Source organism: Pogoniulus pusillus, chromosome 16 (genome assembly GCF_015220805.1).
Source record: "Pogoniulus pusillus isolate bPogPus1 chromosome 16, bPogPus1.pri, whole genome shotgun sequence".
NCBI lineage: Eukaryota > Metazoa > Chordata > Aves > Piciformes > Lybiidae > Pogoniulus > Pogoniulus pusillus.
The window spans coordinates 23,500,532-23,521,886 of record NC_087279.1 but is presented as its reverse complement, the minus strand read 5'-3'; the positions used below and the strand labels follow the sequence as shown (position 1 = coordinate 23,521,886).

At 49.8% G+C, this 21,355-nt stretch overlaps 1 protein-coding gene across 3 annotated transcripts in view; it reads left to right on the top strand.

Moving 5' to 3' along the window:
- The window catches only part of PRICKLE2 (prickle planar cell polarity protein 2), a 151,312-nt gene that overhangs the window by 94,006 nt on the left and 35,951 nt on the right, over nucleotides 1–21,355 (top strand). For 2 of the 3 annotated variants that reach the window (XM_064157010.1, XM_064157012.1), the window contains one exon: nucleotides 15,439–15,622. In XM_064157010.1, coding sequence (XP_064013080.1) covers nucleotides 15,439–15,622 — 184 coding nt within the window. Of the gene's footprint in view, nucleotides 1–4,664; nucleotides 4,779–15,438; nucleotides 15,623–21,355 lie in introns of those variants that run through there. The other variant, XM_064157011.1, reaches the window with a different exon arrangement.

Here is a 21,355-nt window from a genome sequence, read left to right as displayed (position 1 = left end):
CTTTACTACAGAGCTCAAGGCTAGACCATGGCACCAAGTGCCACGTCCAATCCTGCCTTGAACAGCTCCAGGGACGGCGACTCCACCACCTCCCCGGGCAGCCCATTCCAGTGTCCAATGACTCTCTCAGGGAAGAACTTTCTCCTCACCTCCAGCCTAAATTTCCCCTGGTGTAGCTTGAGGCTGTGTCCTCATGTTCTGGTGCTGGCCACCTGAGAGAAGAGAGCAACCTCCCCCTGGCCACAACCTCCCCTCAGGTAGTTGTAGACTACCCTGCGTGGCACAGGGTATAGCCTTCATCCCTTGGGGTAGCATTTTGGGGCAGAGGAGGCTGGAGCCTCTATGGCATCTCAAGGTATCAGCACTGTGCTTTGCCCTGGCATACTGCACCAGAGGCTGCCCACTAAATAATTCAGAAAGGCAACTTGAGCTGGCATTCATCAGCTTAGTAGCCCAGTGACCTTGAGGATGCCAGTCTGCTGTCATGCTGGGCTGTAGCTCATTGTCGCTGAGGGAGTCAACAACGTCACATGGAGCACTATTGATTGACAGCCAATCGATATATCAAGGTGGTGGAACACAGCACTGGGAAACGTGAGCTCTGGCAGCCATTTGTTCCATTAGCCATGGGATGGGTCTGTGCAAATGGCAGGAAGTTTAAAGTGGACTGGGCTTGGGTCTTTGCCTTTAAAACCAGCAGTAAAAGGCAGGAAGATGAGGCTAATTTTACAAGCAGAGTTGTCCATCTTGCACCTCTGCACCTAAGTGGGAGCTTCCTGCTCTTGATCTTTATTTCAGTAGCTGAGGTTTTACTTCTGGTCGTTTGCTTCATTACTGCCAATTGTCAGCATCCGTCCTCATAATGATGCAAGTCCTTCACGTGACCTTTGATAATGTGCTCCACCAGCTCAGTGTTCTTCTTGCTGCTTAATGAAACACCCATTTCACCTGCATAATGTGTGGAATCTGTCAAGAAATCTCATGTGCCTTCTGGAGTTATTCTAACACATGACCTTTTCACAAGCCTTGCAGTGGGTAACGGTGATACGGAGCAATTGCCAACGAACCGGCAGCTTTCAAAGCAGGAAGGCTCATTTCCACTTTCCTCAGACAGTTGTCTCCAAACGTGGCAGCTTCTAATCTGATTTCTTGTCTCAGAAGAGCCTGGTTTTGTGGGTATTTAGGTTTGCAAGTATTGGAACAAGAAGTCTGCCAGGAGCGATGACGATTATACATGCTGTTTGGAGACAGAGAGCTCTTCCGCTCGTAGCTAGATGTGCCGCCAAGATGTTATGAGTGCTGCTCCTACTGATCTCTTACATCAGCTCATGATTCTCACTCCCACTGTATCTTTGTGGAGAGACTTAAAAGTCTGCCATTTCTGGTGTAATCCCCCCCCTGGAGGTGTTCAGAGCCAGGTTGGATGAGGCCTTGAGCAACTTGTTCTAGAAAGAGGTGTCCCTGCCTATGGCCGAGGGTTGGAACTGGATGTTCCTTGAGGTCCCATCCAACCTAAAGCATCCTATGACTCTATGATGATCCAGTTGGCCAAGACAGCAGAGTAGAACATTAGGAAAAAGTTTTTCACAGAGAGAGTCGTCAGGCACTGGAATGAGCTGCCCAAGGAGGTGGTTGAGTCACCCACCCTGGATACATTTAAGGGTCGTTTGGATGTGGTGCTTAGGGATATGGCAATAGAACAAGGGGACACAGTCTCAAGCTGTGCCAGGGGAAGTGCTGGCTGAATGTTAGGAGGAAGTTCCTGGCAGAGAGAGTGATTGGCATTGGAATGGGCTGCCCAGGGAGGTGGTGGAGTTGCCATCCCTGGAGGTGTTCAAGAAAAGCCTGGCTGAGGCACTTAGTGCCATGGTCTAGTTGACTGGCTAGGGCTGGGTACTAGGTTGTACTGGGTGATCTTGGAGGTCTGTTCCAACCTGATTGATTCTGTGATTCTGTTAATCTTGTAGAATAGGGCTATAGGTTGGACTTGATGATCCTGAGGGGCTCTGCCAACATGGATGTTTCTGTGATTCACCTTTGCTGTGGGATGCTTGGTTGAGTGGACACAACACCACCATCCACACTGTGGTGGGATCACATCAGGCCACTGCCAGGTGATCAAAGCTGCTGTAGATGGAGTTGCACAAGAGCACTTTGTACAAGAAGTGTGTTGAACAGTGGGGCTTGTGCCCTACTAAGCTATCCTCGGAGTATGGGGCTGGCTGGCAGTCCTGTTCAAGTGGCACTGAGCACTAATAGACACTTTGCTCCAAAGAGTCTATCTAAAGGGCCTTTGCTCCTTAAAAGTTAATGCAGATAAAGCCAGGCAATTTTAATCATGCTTGGTGAAAATTAGTACCTCCAGACCCTGCCTTGTGGAGCTGTGTGGATTCTCTGTGCTGGTTGTAGCCCCTAGTCACTGCTAGGTACTTTCAGCAGTGCATTTCCAGGGAAGATCATTACAGTAAACATGGATAATTTCTGCTCTACAGCATTTCTGCTCAACATTACCATTTTATAGGCAAGCTTCTTTTAGTTGTTATTTTTTTTTCCCAGTTCAGTTTTATCTCTTTTCCTTTCTATTGTAATTAACACGTTCTGAATTTAAGAGGGAAAATAGATAATCTTGGGACTGTGAGATGTTAACCATGCAGAGGCAAACCAACAGCCTACTTGAAGTGCCAGTGCAAGTTGGAAGGGGCAAAATGAGCCAGTTTAGGAAGCTGAAGGGTCAAGGGAGATTTTTTTTTCTTTCCCAAGAAGTTTTGTTCCTCTGTGTAAGTAAAGGAATTAGAGGACACCCTCCTTGGCACTGTGGCTAACCCCAGCAGAAGTGGAGATGATACTGCACTTTCCTCCCTTAAAAGGAAGGTCTGACACAGCTGGATGCACCAGCAGGGCCAGTGCTTAACTCTTGAACTTTCTTTAGAGTACCAAAAAAACATAGGGGAAGAAAGTAATAATAATAATTAAAAATTAGGAACAGTAAATGCTGAAATATTTAATGAACAGCCTTAAATATTTTCTTTTGTCTGAAACGATTTGAGCCAGATGAGGTCTCTGCACGTTGTCAGTCCATCCCGCTTGGCTGGGCTAAGCTGGGGAGGCTCCAGGCAGGGGTGCTGGGCTGGTTTGTCCCAGCTAAAGATCTCACCCTTGAGATTCTGAGTTTTAATTCCATATAATAAAACCTAATTTATGTGCCTTAATAATAATAATTTAGGGCATTAGAGACTGTGGGAAGACTTGCAGCTGTAGTTTCTGCATCCTTCTGTCTTCTGTAAACATAGCCGATGTTGCCAAAATCAAGGGCTCTGAACTGCAGAGCCAGGCCCCAAAAGGAGCATCCTACAAAAGCACTGCATCTTGGGCAAGTTTTGTTTGCTTTCTGTGTTTTTCTGAGCCCACAGGAAGAATGCTTTAGAACTTCACTCGCTCTTTGCCAAAGCTAAAAAGTACCTTCTCCTTGAATTGGAGATTCATTTGCGACCATCTAATTCCTAAGCAACAGGCTTGAAGAGCCACAGAAGAGATTTGGCAGTGTATCTGCTTCTCTTCATTTTCTTTTCTGAGAGGGGGAGGACACGAGGGAAGGAGGTTTCAGCATCCCGTTGTGGTGGCCTGTGCCTGGGGCTCGCAGATCTCACATGAGATACGCACGAAAGGTGCAAATTGCGCATCTCTCGGGTCCGCGTGAAGAAAGAGCGCATTAAAACGCGCGGTAACCAAAATGCCATGCTCATAACTTCTCTTTCCCAGAATATCTAGCCCTGTCGGTGCACAAACACGCTGCTTCGAAAAACCAGTGGGGAATCGCAGCAAATGACTGCAGAAAATAATTAAGAGGGCAGTGAAAGCCAGGAGAAAAATGATACGTTGCTCAGAGCCAGCGGATCGTTGCTTTAATAGCCTGCGCACCTAAGAAGTGGTGCCTTAAGTTTGACAGCAAGTTGAGATTCGGTCAGCTTCAAATAAGATGATAGTTGGGGAAGGATAATTAGTGTCTTCACACCATTCAATTTGGGTTGCTGGTACTGAGCCAAGTCTTTGAAATGCGCACATGAGAGCCGGTGAGGATTCTTCCCCCCCTCCCTTCCCCTAAGCAGCCTGCAGGATTTATTGATTTCAGCGAGCAGACTGATTTCCATGTAAATAAACGGGAGGGCGGCCGGGCCGCGGGGTACGGTCCGGATGCGGTGACTTTGGCTTGCTGACATCATTGCTTATTAGCATGCAGGAGAGGAGAGCAATGCAACAGCAGAGCCCCGCGTCGCTCCCGCGCCGGCAGTTATTCTCCACGGGCTGCATCTCTCCTCGTTAATGCCTTGTGCTCAGAGAGCAGATTGGACATCCTCTTGCCGCTTCGAAGGGTCATTTAGTAAAAGGCAGGCTGGAGGCGGGGAGCCGCTGGATTAATTTCTGTTGGGAGCAGAGAGGGGGGACACCCTCCGGAGCTGGATTGCAGAGCAAGGCGACTGAAGGGGCCGCCGGAGCCGCGGGGCAGGAGCGGCACGTTTTGCCCCGGCGGCTGTGCTCGGCAGGCTGGCCGCGGCCGCTGCCCGCCCGCTCTGAACGGCTCCGACAAAAGCCCGTGTGGCGGCAGCGTGCCGGGGCAGCGGCAGCGTGCCGGGGCAGCGGCTGCGCCGGGAGAACACGGGATGCTTTATGGCACTGCGGTGCTTGGGCTGCTCCTAGCAGAAGCCCAGCTGGCGCAACTAGGACAGCTCAACAACCCGCTGGATTGTTTCCTCCTGCGCTGTTGCCGTTGGTGGGAACAGGTAAGAAACTGCCTTTTGGCAGCGACTTCGAAGTTGTCATGGCTTTTTAGGAGGGATAGAAAGTAGCAGAGAGGAGGAGGAGGAAGAGGAAGAATAAGCAGCATCTGTGGCTACACGTAGCTGCGTGCTAACTTTGCTCAGTGTGCTGGTGGCCATCTGTGAGAGGACTGTGCTTTTCTCCCAGCCTTTGCTGTGCTCCTTGTTTATGGACGTAAAAGGTTAGTTCTTAAATTGCATTTCTGCAGCTGCAGGAGGTCAGGGAGACGTGCTTGTGCCATCCGAGTAGGGTTTTCAGTTTAAAAACCATTTGGGAGGGCTCAGCTGGCTCGAGATAGGAATAAGCATTAAAATATCTTCGTCTCTCGGTGTTAATTTTATTGCTTTGGCAACTGCAGCCTCTGGAAGCCCGTATTCTCAGGGTGTTTTCTAAGCAGACTGCATGCGGGCTGGTATTGTGGATGAGGACATTACTGTTCAGATGTTTATTGTGGTTGTTTTGCCTTCCTGAGGATAGAGAGTTGTAAAGTAGTAATCTTTTTACGCCCTCCTTTTTCATGCCCGAATGCCTAACTATAAACCAACCTAGAACTGCAACCTGGGGGTTGTGTTTTTCAGGGTTGTGTTTTTCAGGTCGTGTTTTCAAGTGAAATTTCCTTTCTCTCTTATTCCTTGAAGGAGCATTTTAAGCAGATGTGACACAGACATGACCTGTGACCGTGGAAAGGTTTTAATCCAGTTACCCTTTGTTTTGTAGTCGTGATTCCTTGGCAGTGCTTAAACACTGATTAAATCTTTTCGAGCTGTTGAGGATTAGCACTGGACAGAGTAATGCCAAAATAATTATCAGCACCAGAGGTGGTGTCATCCTTACAGTTTTAGCTCTCTTACCATGTAACTTGTCTGACTTCTTTTTATTCAGCATTTATTTCACCTACTGTGAGAGCACTTCCACCGTCTCGCATCGCTGCCCTGTATTTATCAGGTGCCAGCTTGAGCCCACCATAAAGATTTAGAAAGTAAAACGATCTGCAGATAACCAGATTATATTTTACTTCGTGCTCTAATCTTCCCTTGTAGCCTGATTTCTCCCAGCCAGATTCAGCTTAACAAAATGACCCAGCCTTGTGCACTTGCTGTTTCAGGCTGGCTCGGGCTTAGCCAGCACATCCAGAGATCAGGTTGGCAGTGATTGCTTTCACAAGCTGGTCGGTATTGCCTCTCTCAGGGGATGTCATCTAAGCCTTAACTTTGGAAATTATTGCAATTTCCAGCCTAGTTCATCTTGCTTCTGAGGATTTTGCCTGTGAGCTGTTTTTTTTTTCTTCCTTGAGGGACGTACAGCCTGGGAGATGCTGGGATTGCAGTGTGTTTACTGCTTCCCCTGATTTCTGCTTGTCATGCTGCAAATGCAAACTGATGAAGTCCCTTAAAATAGCATTTACAGCCCCGGGGCAGATCACCGGGAACCGATTGGCTTAGTCTGTCTGTCTGTGACCGGTGCTGGAGAGATGAGCTACAAGCCTGGAACAGGGTGGGGGGAAAAGATGGGCAGGAAGATAAATTTTGCAAGTGAAGAGACAAGGATTTTGCAAACTTGAGAAGACAGTGAGGACCCACATGCTGGATGGAGCCAAGCTTCTTTGTGGAGAGATGATTTTGTGTCTGGAGAGCAAGCCTGAATTTTGCTAGAATTCCAGGCTTGGAGGCAAATTTCTTCCTTCAGTTAAGCAGAGAAAGAAACCTCCTGTGATACAGTTCCATGTCTTTTTAGGCTGAAAAACCACTGAATGGTGTAATTAAAATCTGACAAGATAACCTATGGTGTAGGACAGGGGCTTTGCAGCACGGGGATGTGTTAGCTCTCAGGTGGGTAGCACTGTTGGCAAGGATCCTGCTGCTGCTCTTGCTCCTCTGCTCCATCCCTGCCACCTCAGGGCCTTGGGGTTGTTCTGTCACAGGGGGACACAACCCCTCTTGGGTGTCCACAGCTTCTGTGTCTGTCCATCCTGTGGCTTTCCCTGCCTCCCAAAGTCATGAAGTCAGCATTGTTTGCCCACCAGCTTCAGGGTTGTTGTTGCTGTTGTTCTCAGACTGGAAACTAGCGGTTTGCATTTCTTCTCCGTGACCAGGGTGAAAAACGTGGTTGTTATTGTGTCTCTATGCTGAGAGATGGACCTCGAAGGAGAAAAAAATCCCAACCCTGACATGAATATGTTGGGATGAGTGGTAAGCCTGTGAGTTGGCAGGCTGCCTCCATCCTCTTGGATGAGACAGAGCAGCCTGTTGGACGTCTTTTCTCCTGGTAGCATGACTGGGCAACAGGCTGGGGCTCATGGTGGCTTAGTTTTCCCCTCTCTCTCTTTTCCCTTTGCCTGATCTTCATCTGACAGAGGTATAGCACCTCTGGGCACAGTCTGACCTCCAGTCTAACCTCTGTTATGAAAGAAAAGGCAAAATGGTTGCATCTTCTGCAAAATATCCTGATAGCTCCAGAGTCCTTCTGAAACCTGACAAGTAATTAACATACCTTAATTTAAACATCTCATCTTTATGCATCAGAATTTCTATGGTTCCTGTCAGAGGTTGCAGCTCACAGGAGCAGCCTGGCAGAGTGGTTCAGGTCAGGAGAGTGTTTAAGCCCCCTGGGGCTCTTACATGGCTCCTGAGGAGAAACCAGAGCTTGAGTGGGGACCTGTGTTCGCTGCAGAGCATTGAGATGCACCTGAGCTCCCAAGCATGACCTGTAATGCACCCCAGCTTCCCCACTGTGATTTAGCCACAGGTTGGAAAAGATGATCATACTTGAATTCATCCTGGTGTATAGCTGAGAGAGGTGCTGCTGAGAGGGCTGACTTGAGTTTTGGGATGTGGTTCTGGTTATTTGTTTACCTAAGAGAGTAACCATGGCAGCCCAGACGAGGAGTTTGGGTTTTGGTCCACTGTGTGGTATTTTGTCCTAATTTCTTTGTCTCCTCTGGGAGGAGCAGAGCCTTGTGCACAGACAGTTGCTGTCTGCCATGCCACACGCTCCCTGAGACCACAGACAGCAAAATGAAAGCAGCCTGGAGGCTGCCCCAAGCTGTGCCACAGGGAAGCAGTGGTTTGAGGACAGGGAGGTGGGGATCCACAGGCAAATGTTCCACCTGCTTCTCAGACATTGGTGGTCCTGATTGACTCTGAAGGCAGACCAACTGGAAAATCCTCAGAGACTGCTTTTGCTCATGGTTGGCTGCAACCAGCGATACTGAGAATAGTTTTTTTGGGGTTCTTTAAGTTCTTTTTCTTCGTTAAGCAAGAATAACTTTTGCAATGGCAAAAGATTTTTACAGAGCCTTAAAAATAAAATCTAGCCTCAGACTGAGCATGGACAACATCAGCCACAAAGGAGAATTTTTCCAGGAGTGGAAATGTGGCTTGTAATAAAAAGCTTCAATGCCACCCTGGATACCTTCACATTTGCTGCTTTTGGCACTGTGGAGGTCAGAAGGGATTAAAACTAAAGCAACACTGAAAATTTGTCTCCAGAAAATCAAGTGAGTTGAGAAGATAGATGAGGAATAAGGAGAAGACTCTGACCTGTGAGTTTTTCCCCTCTCTGTTTCCTCCCACTGCAGACTTTCTCAAGCTGTGCAGCTGCACATGCTCCTCTATTGCCACTGCGACTGGGGGGAGCTGCATCTACAGGAGTAGTTTGGTTGCTGGATTACTTCTCCCCTCATTGGTTTCCTGGCATTAATGCCTGGTCTGTTGCTGATCTTAAACCAGTTGTTCATACAGCATTTTGGGTCAAGAAAGCATTGCCCTTCTTTGGCTGTCCTTACAGGCCACCACAGGCACCTCATGCTCAGACTTTGCATTACTGCTGCTGTCCGTGCTTGTGTCCGATTCACCTCCTTTAGTCTCCTACACCCCATATGGGCAGATAAAAGCTTTCTCTAAGTTTCCTTTTCAGCCTAGGTAGCACAGCCTTTGCAGTTCATTTCTGTGGTGAGTGTTTTTCCATCTGAAGTGGCTGAGAGAGCCATGAAGTCGTAGATATCTCTTGTCTATAGAGGTGCCACTTTGTCATTGAGCTCCATAGGACCCAGGGTTCTGAGAAGTGGTTGGCTGAGGCTACTGGGAGTGTTTGGTTCAAAATGCAGTGTTAGAGAAGCAGGAAGAGCTCCAACTGTTTTTGAGCACAACAGCTTGGGGCTCCCCTGATGAAGCTGATGTCCAGCAAGTCAACGGGGAAGCCACGGCTGGTTGCCGCCTTTCCCATTCGTGGAATGGGAGAGCAGTGCCCACGCTGGAGAAGAGCTGCTGGGCTCCCCCTAAGGCAGAGAAGGGCTAGGATAATCTTCTAGTTTAGATAAATGTTTGCCCTGCTTGTGGGGTCTGGAAAAATGGGTCTGTGTAACTGGAGCTCACTGAGGCTGGGAAGATGCCTCATTAGCTCTCAAATGAAGGGAGGACGTAACAGGCAGGGATATTAAGACGCCCTTGTTAAGAGACTCAGGGGTCAGATGAGCTGCCCCAGTTCCTCATTCCCTCCCGTTTCTGAGGAGTTCTGTGATTTACTGACTGGCAAGTGACCCAAAAGCCTCATTGCCATCAGAATGATGGCACAATGCTGGAGAAAAATCAGACTGTCGTGTACATCTTAAGCCAGGCAGGAAGGGAATTGCCCCTTGGCACTTACACACCCCATCCAAGCTGAGCAGACAATTGCTTTTTGAGGGATCCCAAGTCTTGCATGTTAATGTGTGCACAAATCAATGCAAATCCTTTATTAGGGAGTGCAGAAGAGGCATTGCGTGGCCCAGCACGGGCTGTGGTATTCCTGCTCTTCTCATTGTCTGGAGATGGAGCTGCTCCTCGACACAGCCCATTTATTTCCATCCCAGAAGAAACAAGTGAGAAACAGAGATAAGCAGCGCCAGGGGAGGGGGTGGGTTTGATACAGCCTGTTTACTGAGTTCCTCCTTTGTCCAGGGGGAGCTATAACATTTCTGCCACGGTTCTAAACTCTGCTGCTGCCAGGAGGGGGTTGGATTCTCGTGCTGCCCCTTCTCAGAATATCTCTGATGTCCAGCCTAGGCAGGCTTGTCTTGGACAGTGTTTGCTACCCCAGATTCTGCGTGACCACCCAGCTGAGCTAGCAGCTGTGGCTGGAAAGAAAGATCACTGCGGCCAGGAGCTTTTCCTGCAGGCAGGGATCTACAGCTCCCTCCATCTCAGTCCTGCCTGTGCCACCCCAGACCTCAACACATGCAGGCCGTTTACTGGAGCATCCCAGCTCAGCCAGCTGCTTTGCTTGGAGCCATTTGCAGGACATGCTTTGCCGTGGCTTCAGGCTGCTCCTGTTCCTTCTCCCCTGGCTTTTCCTCTCTGCTTATGCTTCCCCAGTTCGGAGCTGTTGCTGGTTTTTTGCAGCAGGGAGACCTCGGCTTAGTTCAGAAAGATGAGGGCATGCTCACAGCTCTTTCCAGAGCCTCTTGCACAGCAGTGGTGTTTTCAGCATGGTTTAACTTATTGTTGGTGCCGTTACTATGATGAAAGGGCTGCAGGAGGCTCCAGTGATGGCAGAGGATGTGCTTTGCTAACCACAGCATACAGCAAGAGACTGCCTTGTCCCAAAGACCTCACAGGTCAGTTGGCTCGTTTTGAACTGTATGTAAGCAGACCTGGCCTTTGGAAGCTTGCTTCTGCTTCCCAAGTGAGAGGGGCCTGGGAGCCAAGTGCTCCACTTGGCGTGTTGAGCTCTGTGTGCTTCAGGTTCCACTTGTGTGCCTGTTTGCATCCACAGGGAGAAGAGGGCAGTTCTGGGGTGGTGGATCCAGTTTGCAAATGGAAGGAGATGGAACCAGGGATCAGGGATCAAAGCCCCCTTTGAGGGGAGCAGCCACTGTGCCAAGAGCACCACGTAAAAACAGCCCTTGCGGATAAAAATGTGTCTGTCTTGGCCGCAGCAAGCACTGGCCTGCAGGAAAACAAATTTTTCAGTCTGTTTTTGAGCCATTGCTGCTCTGTACCATGTGAAGTCAATTCAAGACAGGCTCCTTTCCAGCTAAATCTGACACCAGGAAATGTTCTTCTTCTCCCCATTTACTTTCCGCTGTCCTGGCCCCACTGCAGGGCAGCGCTGTGCACAGCTCCGTGCCAAGCAGCCCTGCCGGCTGCTCCCCAGCCCGTGCCTCCCAAGGCAGCACGGCTGCCGGCCGACTCCCTCCTCTGTCACAGGCTAGAGCTGCTTAGCAGCTCGTTTATTTATGCTCTGTACCTGAAGCTGGTCATGCTGCCCTCTCTCTTTACACAGCATCACTGGATTTCTCCTCAGCAGCCCTCAGCTCCTGGAGTCAAGTGATGCTCCAGGATCGCAAGGTGTTAGGGCTTGGAAGGGACCTCCATAGTTCATGGAGTGCAACCCCAATGTCTTCACAGAATCATAGAATCAAGCAGGTTGGCAGAGACCTCCAAGCTCACCCAGTCCAACCTAGCACCCAGCCCTAGCCAATTAACCAGACCATGGCACTAAGTGCCCCAGCCAGGCTTGGCTTCAACACTTCTAGGGACGGCCACTCCACCACCTCCCTGGGCAGCCCATTCCAGTGCCAATCACTCTCTCTGCCAACAACTTCCTCCTAACATCCAGCCTGAACCTGCCCTGACACAACTTCAGACTGTGTCCCCTTGCTCTGTTGCTGCTTGCCTGGCAGAAGAGCCCAACCCCACCTGGCTACAGCCTCCCTCAAGGCAGCTGCAGACAGCAGTGAGCTCTGCCCTGAGCCTCCTCTTCTGCAGGCTGCACCCCCCCAGCTCCCTCAGCCTCTCCTCACAGGGCTGTGCTCCAGGCCCCTCACCAGCCTTGCTGCCCTTCTCTGGACACCTTCCAGCAACAGCAACCCTGTGTCCTTCCTGGTGCTGTAGACATTTCTTAATGTCTACAGCAAGTACTTTCCTGCAAAGAACTTGCAGACCCTTCTCTGGAATGAGAGCAAGAAGGAAAGGCTCAGAAATGGAAACAGGATTTCCAGAAACTGATTGGTGTTAGTTTCTTCTTGCTTAGGAAAGCAAACCTGCCCACGCTCACCTAGTGTCCTGTGCACAGGCAGGAGAAATCGTTATGGTGATGCTTTGCTGATAGTTGGGTGATGATTGTGTCTGGCCAGAGCCAAGCTAATGGGTTTCCTTTGGTAGGATGTGCCACCCAGCCTGGGTTGCAGCACCCTTTATATGGCTGGGAATGCAGCACGCCAATGTGTGAAGCATCTCCAGGCTCTGCTGCTGTTTGCATATTAATGACTAATGAGCTGTTGCTGGTGAGAGCAGGCTGCTGGCCATGGTCCCATTCCACTCCCAACACCCACCAGCCCTGTGCCATAGCACTGGCACCCGTGGCACCATGTCACTGCGGTCGTAGCACACGTGGTCGAGCATTGGCACATGTATCGTCTCGCTTCATCCCGCTCTGCCTTGAGCACACTGAGGGGATGCTGCCTTTTCAATTTCATCTCACATTTGAAATGTACATTTTTATATTAAGTTTTTACTACAGGGAATTATTTTTAATTATAGTGAGCTGGAGAATGATAAAATAAAGTTGAATACGTGAGACCTATGTGAAGAAGTCGTAGAAACCATATCATAGGAGGGGAAGGACACTCCTAGGACACCGGGTATTGTTCCCATGAAACAACATATCCTAATGCAAAGAAAATAATTGTAATTAAAGCTGTTAATCTTCTAGTTTTAATGAGGGGAAAGGAACTGAATATCTCAGGGGCAAGATCTTGACGTTTTCACAGTTTGTCCAGGGAGGCAGTAGAAACCCCATGCCTGAAAATGCTTGGTTTTTAATGGTGCACAGTCTTTACAGAGCCCGTTGTACTGGCCTGGGGACATCACTAATGAGCAGGGAGGCTACCTGTGTCTTTCACATCCTTGGCTTTTATGACCAGGAGAAGCCATCCACCAGCAATACCTGCTTGCGGGGACAGGGCGTGAGTGAGGGTGGGTGAAAGCTCCCTGACTTGGTCCTCACATTCCTGGCTGTATGTGGTGTGAGCTGCTGGATGGCAATCACATGGAGTGATCTGAGAGGTCTAATTGACCACAGTCTTCTTGATTAACTCTTCAGCATTGTTAAGGTCCTTACAATGACCTGATTTGTCTCACTTAGTAAAAGCCCAGAGCATCCTCCTGCCATCCTCACGGTGTTGGAGGGGATGTGTGTAGAGCAGGGAGAAGTGCAGTGCTGTGTGGGCTGGCTTTATTCCCTACTGCAGCACTTGTGCTCCTCTTATTGCCACTAGCCAAGCAGAGACTGTAGAGTTTGTCTCCCTTTAAAACTTGTGACTGAGATCCTGAGAACGAAAATTTGGCCAAGAAGTCCTAAACTGCGTTAGAATAAATATCTCCAATGCCGAATCCAGGCCTCTGGAGCTATTCATTGAGCCAGCAGTGTGCCCAGGTGGCCAAGAGAGCCAGTGGCATCCTGGCCTGCATCAGGAATGGTGTGGCCAGCAGGAGCAGGGAGGTCATTCTGCCCCTGTACTCTGCACTGGTTAGACCACACCTGGAGTCCTGTGTTCAGTTCTGGGCCCCCCAGTTTAGGAGGGACATTGAGATGCTTGAGCGTGTCCAGAGAAGGGCGACGAGGCTGGGGAGAGGCCTTGAGCACAGCCCTACGAGGAGAGGCTGAGGGAGCTGGGATTGGTTAGCCTGGAGAAGAGGAGGCTCAGGGGTGACCTTATTGCTGTCTACAACTACCTGAGGGGTGGTTGTGGCCAGGAGGAGGTTGCTCTCTTCTCTCAGGTGGCCAGCACCAGAACAAGAGGACACAGCCTCAGGCTGCACCAGGGGAGATTTAGGCTGGAGGTGAGGAGAAAGTTCTTCACTGAGAGAGTCATTGGACACTGGAATGGGCTGCCCGGGGAGGTGGTGGAGTCGCCGTCCCTGGAGCTGTTCAAGGCAGGACTGGACGTGGCACTTGGTGCCATGGTCTGGCCTTGAGCTCTGTGGTAAAGGGTTGGACTTGATGATCTGTGAGGTCTCTTCCAATCCTGATGATACTGTGATTATCCTTAGCATCTCGTTGCATATCGAGCTGCTTCTAACCATCCTGTGGCAAAGAAAGCAGCAGCCTTGCTGAGCTGCCCTTCCACAGTAGCTGATGAATTAAAGTGTTCAGATGAAATGGTGCCATGGTTATGTTTTAAGGTGAGAGCCAGCGGCGATGCCGAGACTCTCCGACTGGACACAAACCAGACGCCAGGGGCGTGGGGGGGTCGCTGTGTGGCTTAGATCTGATGAAAGGCAGGAAATGGGAAAATCTGGCAAATCTCCCTGGCTTGGCTTAAGGGAGCCTCTTGACTTTTGCAAGAGTGCTGTTTTTCGTGCTGTAGTGGCCAAGTGGAAATGTAGCCTCCGATCTGGATCCGAGCACTGGTGTGCTTTGCTGCCTTGTAGGCAATGGCGAAACAGAGGGAAAGGTGTTTGGGAATTAAAGCTCCTGATGTTTACCTGCCCCTGCCCTCTACGTTTCCTTGCTTTACCTCACAGCAGGGAAAGGTCCAGGGTGGAAACAGTCACTTTACCTTTTGTGTGGCGGCTTTTTATTTCGGAGATGTCTTCCCTCTGCTGCCTTCTCATTCCTCAGAAGTCAGTGGTGTTTCATTAGCACAAACTCACTCAGAATCCTGTGTTGCTATAAAAAAGAGTTAGTATAAAACAGACACCACTGACCCATATTGTGGAAGAGCTTTGCATGTGCAGAAACAGAAACCGATCTATCCACGGTCCCTTTAACCTCCTTTTATGAGGCTGGGGGATCTTTTCAAGCCAGCTTAGTCCTTCACAGTAACCTCTGATGAAGCAATGTGATAACCCAGCAGCCCTGCAGATAAATGCTTGAGTTCAAGCCCACGAAGAAAATCTGCCATGGACTGTCAGCTGCAGGAGCAGACTCAGAAACTCTTAGCATTTCTTTTGGATTTGAAGTGAATCAAGCTGGTAGATGTTAAATTGCAAACTGTGGGCTGATCTCTCAGTTTTTATGTTCCCCCCTGCCTCAATCCAGCTCTCTAGCAGTGAGCTGAGCCATGGTACACGCCACCGAGCCAGTTAAGATGCCGCTGTAGTGCGACTGGGGTTTTTTGTAGCCTCCCTTAATTTAGTTTAGCTTTTTATGCTCAGACTATAATCAATTTTTATGCCACTCTAATAAGCAGATCTATGCTATCAGCATGCTAAAGGGACTTGTCACTCGCAGCTTCCCAGTCAATCCACCATTTTCTGTATTAGCCAAGTGCTCAGCTGCCCTGAACTCGATAACTGCTCAGCAATTAGCGGCTGGCACTCCGATCCGCGCCGGGCGGGCGCACGGCCCTTGCCTGGGCTGGCCCTTGGAAATGCTCTGCACGGTGCCGTAAAGGGACGAGCAATTACATCTCCCCAAACACTGGGCAGCCTGACTCACTTTGATTGCCAAGGGTTGTTACAGCAAATATGGACTTTTTAGTTCCTCCTTGTGAAGGAGACGTGTCAGAAAATGCCTGGACATAAAAGCGGGTTGAGTTTAGTATCTGCCAGCCAGAGACTGTCTGGAATCACTTTGTTTACTTCTATGAAGTGTAACTCACCAGGGCATCTCCTCTTGTCCTCTCTCCTCACCTTGCAGGAAGATTTGCCTTCACTGTAAGTGTTCCCAGGAAGAGCACATCGTAACAGTTATGCCTCTGGAGATGGAGAAGACTGTCACCAAGCTCATGTTTGACTTCCAGAGGAATTCCACTTCTGACGACGATTCAGGCTGTGCCTTGGAAGAGTACGCGTGGGTACCCCCTGGCCTGAAGCCTGAGCAGGTAACGGTGACACCACCCACTTACCAGAGATGGATTGGTTCAATATGCTCTTTGGGAATTGTTGCCCTGGTTTTTCTTCTAGGGACAGCAGCACTTGCTGCCTGTGGCAGTTTCTGGCTGTGTTACGGAGACTTGCAGAGACAAGTCTGCTCTGAATGCACAAGTGAAACAAAAGAGAGATGCGATCCTTGTAGGGCTTGTGGTTTTCTGCATCTGACATTGGTAACTGGGGTGGGGGGTGGGGAACAAAATGGGGTTGTGATTGTGCAAAGGAATAGATACAGACCTGCCAACTACTGTTTCATGGGGGAAAAAAACTGCTGGGTCGCCAGTGTTACTTGAGGACTTGATGTTCACAGCATCACAGAAACATCCAGGTCAGCAAAGCCCCTCAGGATCACCGAGTCCAACCTAGAACCCTACTCTACAAGATTCACCTTAAAGCAAGAAGCACATCCAAACAACCCTCAAGCACATCCAGGATTGGTGACTCCACCACCTTCCTGGGCAGTCACTCCAGTCCCTGACTACTCTGAGAAAAAACTTTTTCCTAATATCTCATCTAAACCTACCCAGTCTCAGCCTGGGGCCATTCCTCCTTGCTCTGTCTCCAACTACCTGTGGGACCAGCACCAGCCTCTCCACAATGTCCCTTCAGGTAGTGGTAGTCAGTTTGTGTTCTGCCATCCTGGACCAATCCGCGCTATGTCCCAGGCAGGCAACCAAAGCTGGTAGGTGACGCTGAAAAACAGTCTGTGGGGTTGGGTTTTTCAAGCACAATGTTTGTGCCTTACTTAGAGGGAATTGATCAAATGAAGTTCAGGTCTCTTGGTACAGGAGTTGAGCAGGATGGATTAGCCCTCTGTGTGCGGGCTGTGCGGCTCCTGTTCCTCGCGGCTCACACGATAGGTTTGGTTGTTATGCTGAGCTACATGTTCGACTCGGAACTTAATTGGCAGAGGAGATTGCAAAATGAGCTTAGCTTTGATAATTGCTATGGCAATCATTTTAAACTGTGTAAGGAGGCTGGAGAGGGTGGAAAGCTTTCATTCTTGCTGTTGTGTTTGCTGTCCTTAAATACTGTGTTTTCCTGAGCTTTTATTCAGAAGGGCTTAGGCATTTCCTGGAATATTTTGGCACCACTTCTGTAGGCTGTAAATATTATCTGTCTGATTAGAGAAAATCCATTTGTTTGGTGCTTCCTTCTTGTCTTTACAAGCCTTGCTCAGTGCTTGCTTGAAATTCCACAGTACCCTGTGTTTCATTTGGTGCCATCCAACCATGCAAATCAGGCAGCAGCCTTGTTTTCTGTCACTTTCCTTATGTCAGAGGCTTCTTTTGTGCTTCCTGGGAAGTACAAGACACACTGCATGGACAGATGCAGATGGTGCTGAAGTAGCTCCACTGGTTCTTCATGCTGTGGAGACATGAACCAGTTGGGTTTCAGGAGTCCTGTTGGAGGACCATACCCAGGCTGGTGCCACCTGCTCTCAGCACTACCTTCTGTCCAGGCACGTCAGTGGCTTGTGGAGCCCAAACTGGTCCATGTTCTTTGGATGGAAACACAGATACTTAGTGACAGTTGGCACCTGACCAGGTAGACATGGTCTCTGATGAGTACAGCATGGCACGGGCAGCCCCTGAAACCCAATTCCAGCACTGCAGTGACATACTCCAAAAGACCTGGATGTCTCTTTGATCCCTCAGGTGGCTTTTAAGAAATAGCATGCCATCAGGGAATTTGGGATGCTCAGGAGGAAATGAAAGTCCATTAGCTCGAGCAGCGGGTGCTGGTATCTCTTATGTTGCCCACATTGATACATTTTTAGGTTCTTCAAGCATCTGTTCCTTGCAGAGCTGACAGTGCTCCATGGTATGAACACCTGATTTCTAATTCCACACCTCTGTCTGCTGTGCTGGGCCTTTCAGCAGATTTGCCACTTCAGACCCATCTCTAATCACCGTGGAGATGAAGAGCAGCCATAAGCGGAGCCAGAGGCAGGCACTGAAATCCTTCTGGCATAGCTCAGCTGCCAGCCCTTTTGGGGCATTTCATGCAGCAGATGAGCCCCTGTGGAGACAAAAGCAAGGTGTGATTCCTCTGGGCTGTGAAGGAGTCACAGTGCAGGGCTGGGGGTTATTCCTGGGTGAAAAGCAGCATCATAGAATCAACCAGGTTGGAAGAGACATCCAAGATCATCCAGGCCAACCTAGCACCCAGCCCTATCCACCGAGTGCCTCATCCAGTCTTTTCTTGAACACCTCAAGGGATGGTGCCTCCACCACCTCCCTGGGCAGCCCATTCCAATGCCAATCACTCTCTCTGTGAAGAACTTCCTCCTAACATCCAGCCTAGACCTACCCCAGCACAATTTGAGACTGTGTCCCCTTGTTCTATTGCTGGTTGCCTGGGAGAAGAGCCCAACCCCAGCTGGCTACAATGTCCCTTCAGGACTCCTTTCTCCAGGAGTTAACAGTGTGGCCAGGGTGTCATGGGGCTGGGAGGTTCCTCAGGGCACAGGAGAGTGTAATTTATCTCCCAGGAGGGTAGGAAGAACCTCTGCAGCTACTTGCTGCAGCTGTGCAAGGCTGCAGACAGACTTGTGGCTTTCTGGTGGATGAGTCAGGTGTGTGCACACGGTGTGGAGCCTCTGGAAGGTTCTGTCTGCTGTGGAGCAGCTGGTGGGCTCTGCTCGGGCTGAAGAGGCTGCTGGCAGGCTGGGCTGAACACACAGATTTGCAGGCAGTGATTTCTTTTTTCCCCCCCAGCCTTCAACTGGTGTATTTCTTTGACATGAAAGAGATGAAATGAAGCAACTTTTTGTGCAATATTCTACTTTATTAAAATCTCTCTGCAGCATATGAGCTGGGGAGGTAAGTGGTCCCCTGGAAGACAAATGCAGTCTCCTTATTATACTTGGACGACAGCCTTCCTGCCTCCCTGTTCTTGGGAGACAGTGCTCACGTCTCACTCAGCACAGCAATTTACAGGATTGCAGGGGGGAAGCTGGCCAGCAAACATGACATCAGTTTTTTGGCAGTTGCCAATGGTCACTTCAGAATTTGGAAAGTCCCTTCAATCCTTAGCTTAAGTTACTGTGTATAATCTTAAGGGGAGTTGATTTGAGCCTTCAAGGTGTTGCTGGATTCCTGAGCACTAAATCCAGTATCAGCCTGTTGGTGCTACAGTGTCAGCTATGTGAAAATCGTGATGGTTACTTCATGCCCACTGCTAAGGAGGAACAAAGTGTTTGCAGACAGTGATCTTGGAATCGACCAGGTTGAAGAGACTTCCAAGCTCCTCTAGTCCAACCTAGCACCCAGCCCTAGCCAGCCAACCAGACCATGGCACTAAGTGCCCCATACAGGTTTTGCTTCAACACCTCCAGGGGCAGTGACTCCACCACCTCCCTGGGCAGCCCATTCCAATGCCAATCACTCTCTCTGACAACAACTTCCTCCTCTCAGCCAGCCTAGACCTCCCCTGCCACGACTTCACACTGTGTCCCCTTCTTCTATTGCTGGTTGCCTGGCAGAAGAGCCCAACCCCACCTGGCTACAGCCTCTCTTGAGGTAGTTGTAGACAGCAATGAGCTCTGCCCTGAGCCTCCTCTTCTGCAGGCTGCACACTCCCAGCTCCCTCAGCCTCTCCTCACAGGGCTGTGCTCCAGGCCTGTCCCCAGCCTTGCTGCCCTTCTCTGGACACCTTCCAGCACCTCAACATCTCTCTTGAATGGAGGAGCCCAGAACTGGAGACAGCACTCAAGGTCTGGCCTGAGCAGTGCTGAGCACAGGGGCAGAACAACCTCCTTTGTCCTGCTGGCCACACTGCTCCTGAGCCAGCCCAGGATGCCATTGTCTCTGCTGCCCACCTGGGCACATTTCTGGCTCATGTTCAACTACTCTCTACCCGCACCCCCAGGTCCCTCTCTGCCTGGCTGCTCTCAGCCACTCTATCCCCTTGCATTGCAAGTTATCCCTTATATTATGGCTTGACAGTGTGCAGGACTACAAAGTGCTTTACATAACCACCATAAATATTACAGATCTCTCAACATGCTTAAAACACAAGGATGGAGATAATAGTATAAAAATGGAAAACTGGCTAAAAATCAGTGATGCCTCTGCTCAAGAAAGAGGGGTATCAACTGAAAGCAGCCTGGAGATGCTGTTGAGGAGCCTAGAGGAGCTTGGTTTGTTCAGCCTAGCCTATCAAAGGGTTATGATCACTCCCTATGCATTAAGGGAGGAAGAGCAGTTATTCGAGCTCCAACTTTGGCAGAAGAACAGAGATATCAACTGGCTCCAAATGCATTCAGGCAGGAAATTGGAAGAGATTTTGAACCATCCGAGGTGTAAGGCTGTGCGGCATCCTGCCAGCAGGGAGAGTGACGGCTAAAAACCCGAGGCTGAGCTCGGTGAATTAGGATGTGATTAGAAGGTGTGCTTTCTTGTAACAGCAGTCAGCCATGCAGGATGGCCAAGGGCTGCTACAGCTTCTAATCCCACTTGGATTGGGCCTCAAACAGAAGTTGGTTTATGGCAGGAGAAGGCCTTCTCCTCTGGATGGGAATGGAAGAGGTGGTGAGGCAGAAGCTCAGGATGTGGGCTCTGAGAAACTCTCTTTTTCCTCCCTGCCTGCTGCTGGGTGGATAAAGAAAGAAGTGTGAGAGTCTCGAAAGGGACAGACACCAACAGAAACGTGTCCTCAGCAAAGCAAAAGCCCAGCCCAAGCCTGGCTGCAGAGATGGGGGAAGGCAGTTTCAGGAGCCAGTTTGTCTGCTGGGGCTGGCAGGCTGACAGCTGATCCTCCTTGCACTGACAGAAGTTGGAGGGCAGATGCTTAAAAATAAGTGCTTTAGTGATGTGTTTTTCAGATTTGTAGGCAAGGCATGTGTAAATGGTTGTGAATGGCATTCTGGAGTTCCCTGGGCCTGTGGCTTGTAGAAATCCAAAGGGGTTGTAGCATGCCAGCTTGAATTTCTGAATGCAAGGGATTTTTGAGCATTTCTGACTTCCTGGTGCCTCAGTAATAGGAGCAGCTGGCTATGGGCACAGATTTCCAGTCCAACAAAAGATAGAACTCCACTTCAGCTGCAGAGTGGCTTGCTCTATGGCTTCAGCATGCCAACATTCAGGACCCCTCTATGTGCCATAAGGACTTAATTCCATCTTGCTGTCAGCACTCTGAGTTTCTTAAAAAGGTATGAAAATCTTGTCTGAGCTAAAATTAGTCCTGTGAAGGTTCAGAGGACCATTTTCCTCTAAGGCAGCACCTCAAGGGCTTTGAGGTGGTGTGAACCTGTAGCTGTCACATAGAATTTATTCAGGGGCTAATGTGTGTCTAGAGGTCTCTTCTAACCTGGCTACGATTCTTGCCAGGCTGGATGAGTGGGCAGAGGTCAATGGGATGAGATTGAACAAGACCAAGTGCAGGGTTCTACACTTTGGCCACAACAACTCCAAGCAGCACTACAGGCTGGGGACAGAGTGGCTGAGAGCAGCCAGGCAGAGAGGGACCTGGGGGTGCTGGTAGAGAGGAGCTGAAGATGAGGCAGCAGTGTGCCCAGGTGGGCAGCAGAGCCAATGTCATCCTGGGCGGGCTCAGGAGCAGTGTGGGCAGCAGGACAAGGGAGGTTCTTCTGCCCCTGTGCTCAGCACTGCTCAGGACACCCCTGCACCTGCATCCAGTTCTGGGCTCCTCAATTCAAGAAAGATGTTGAGGTGCTGGAA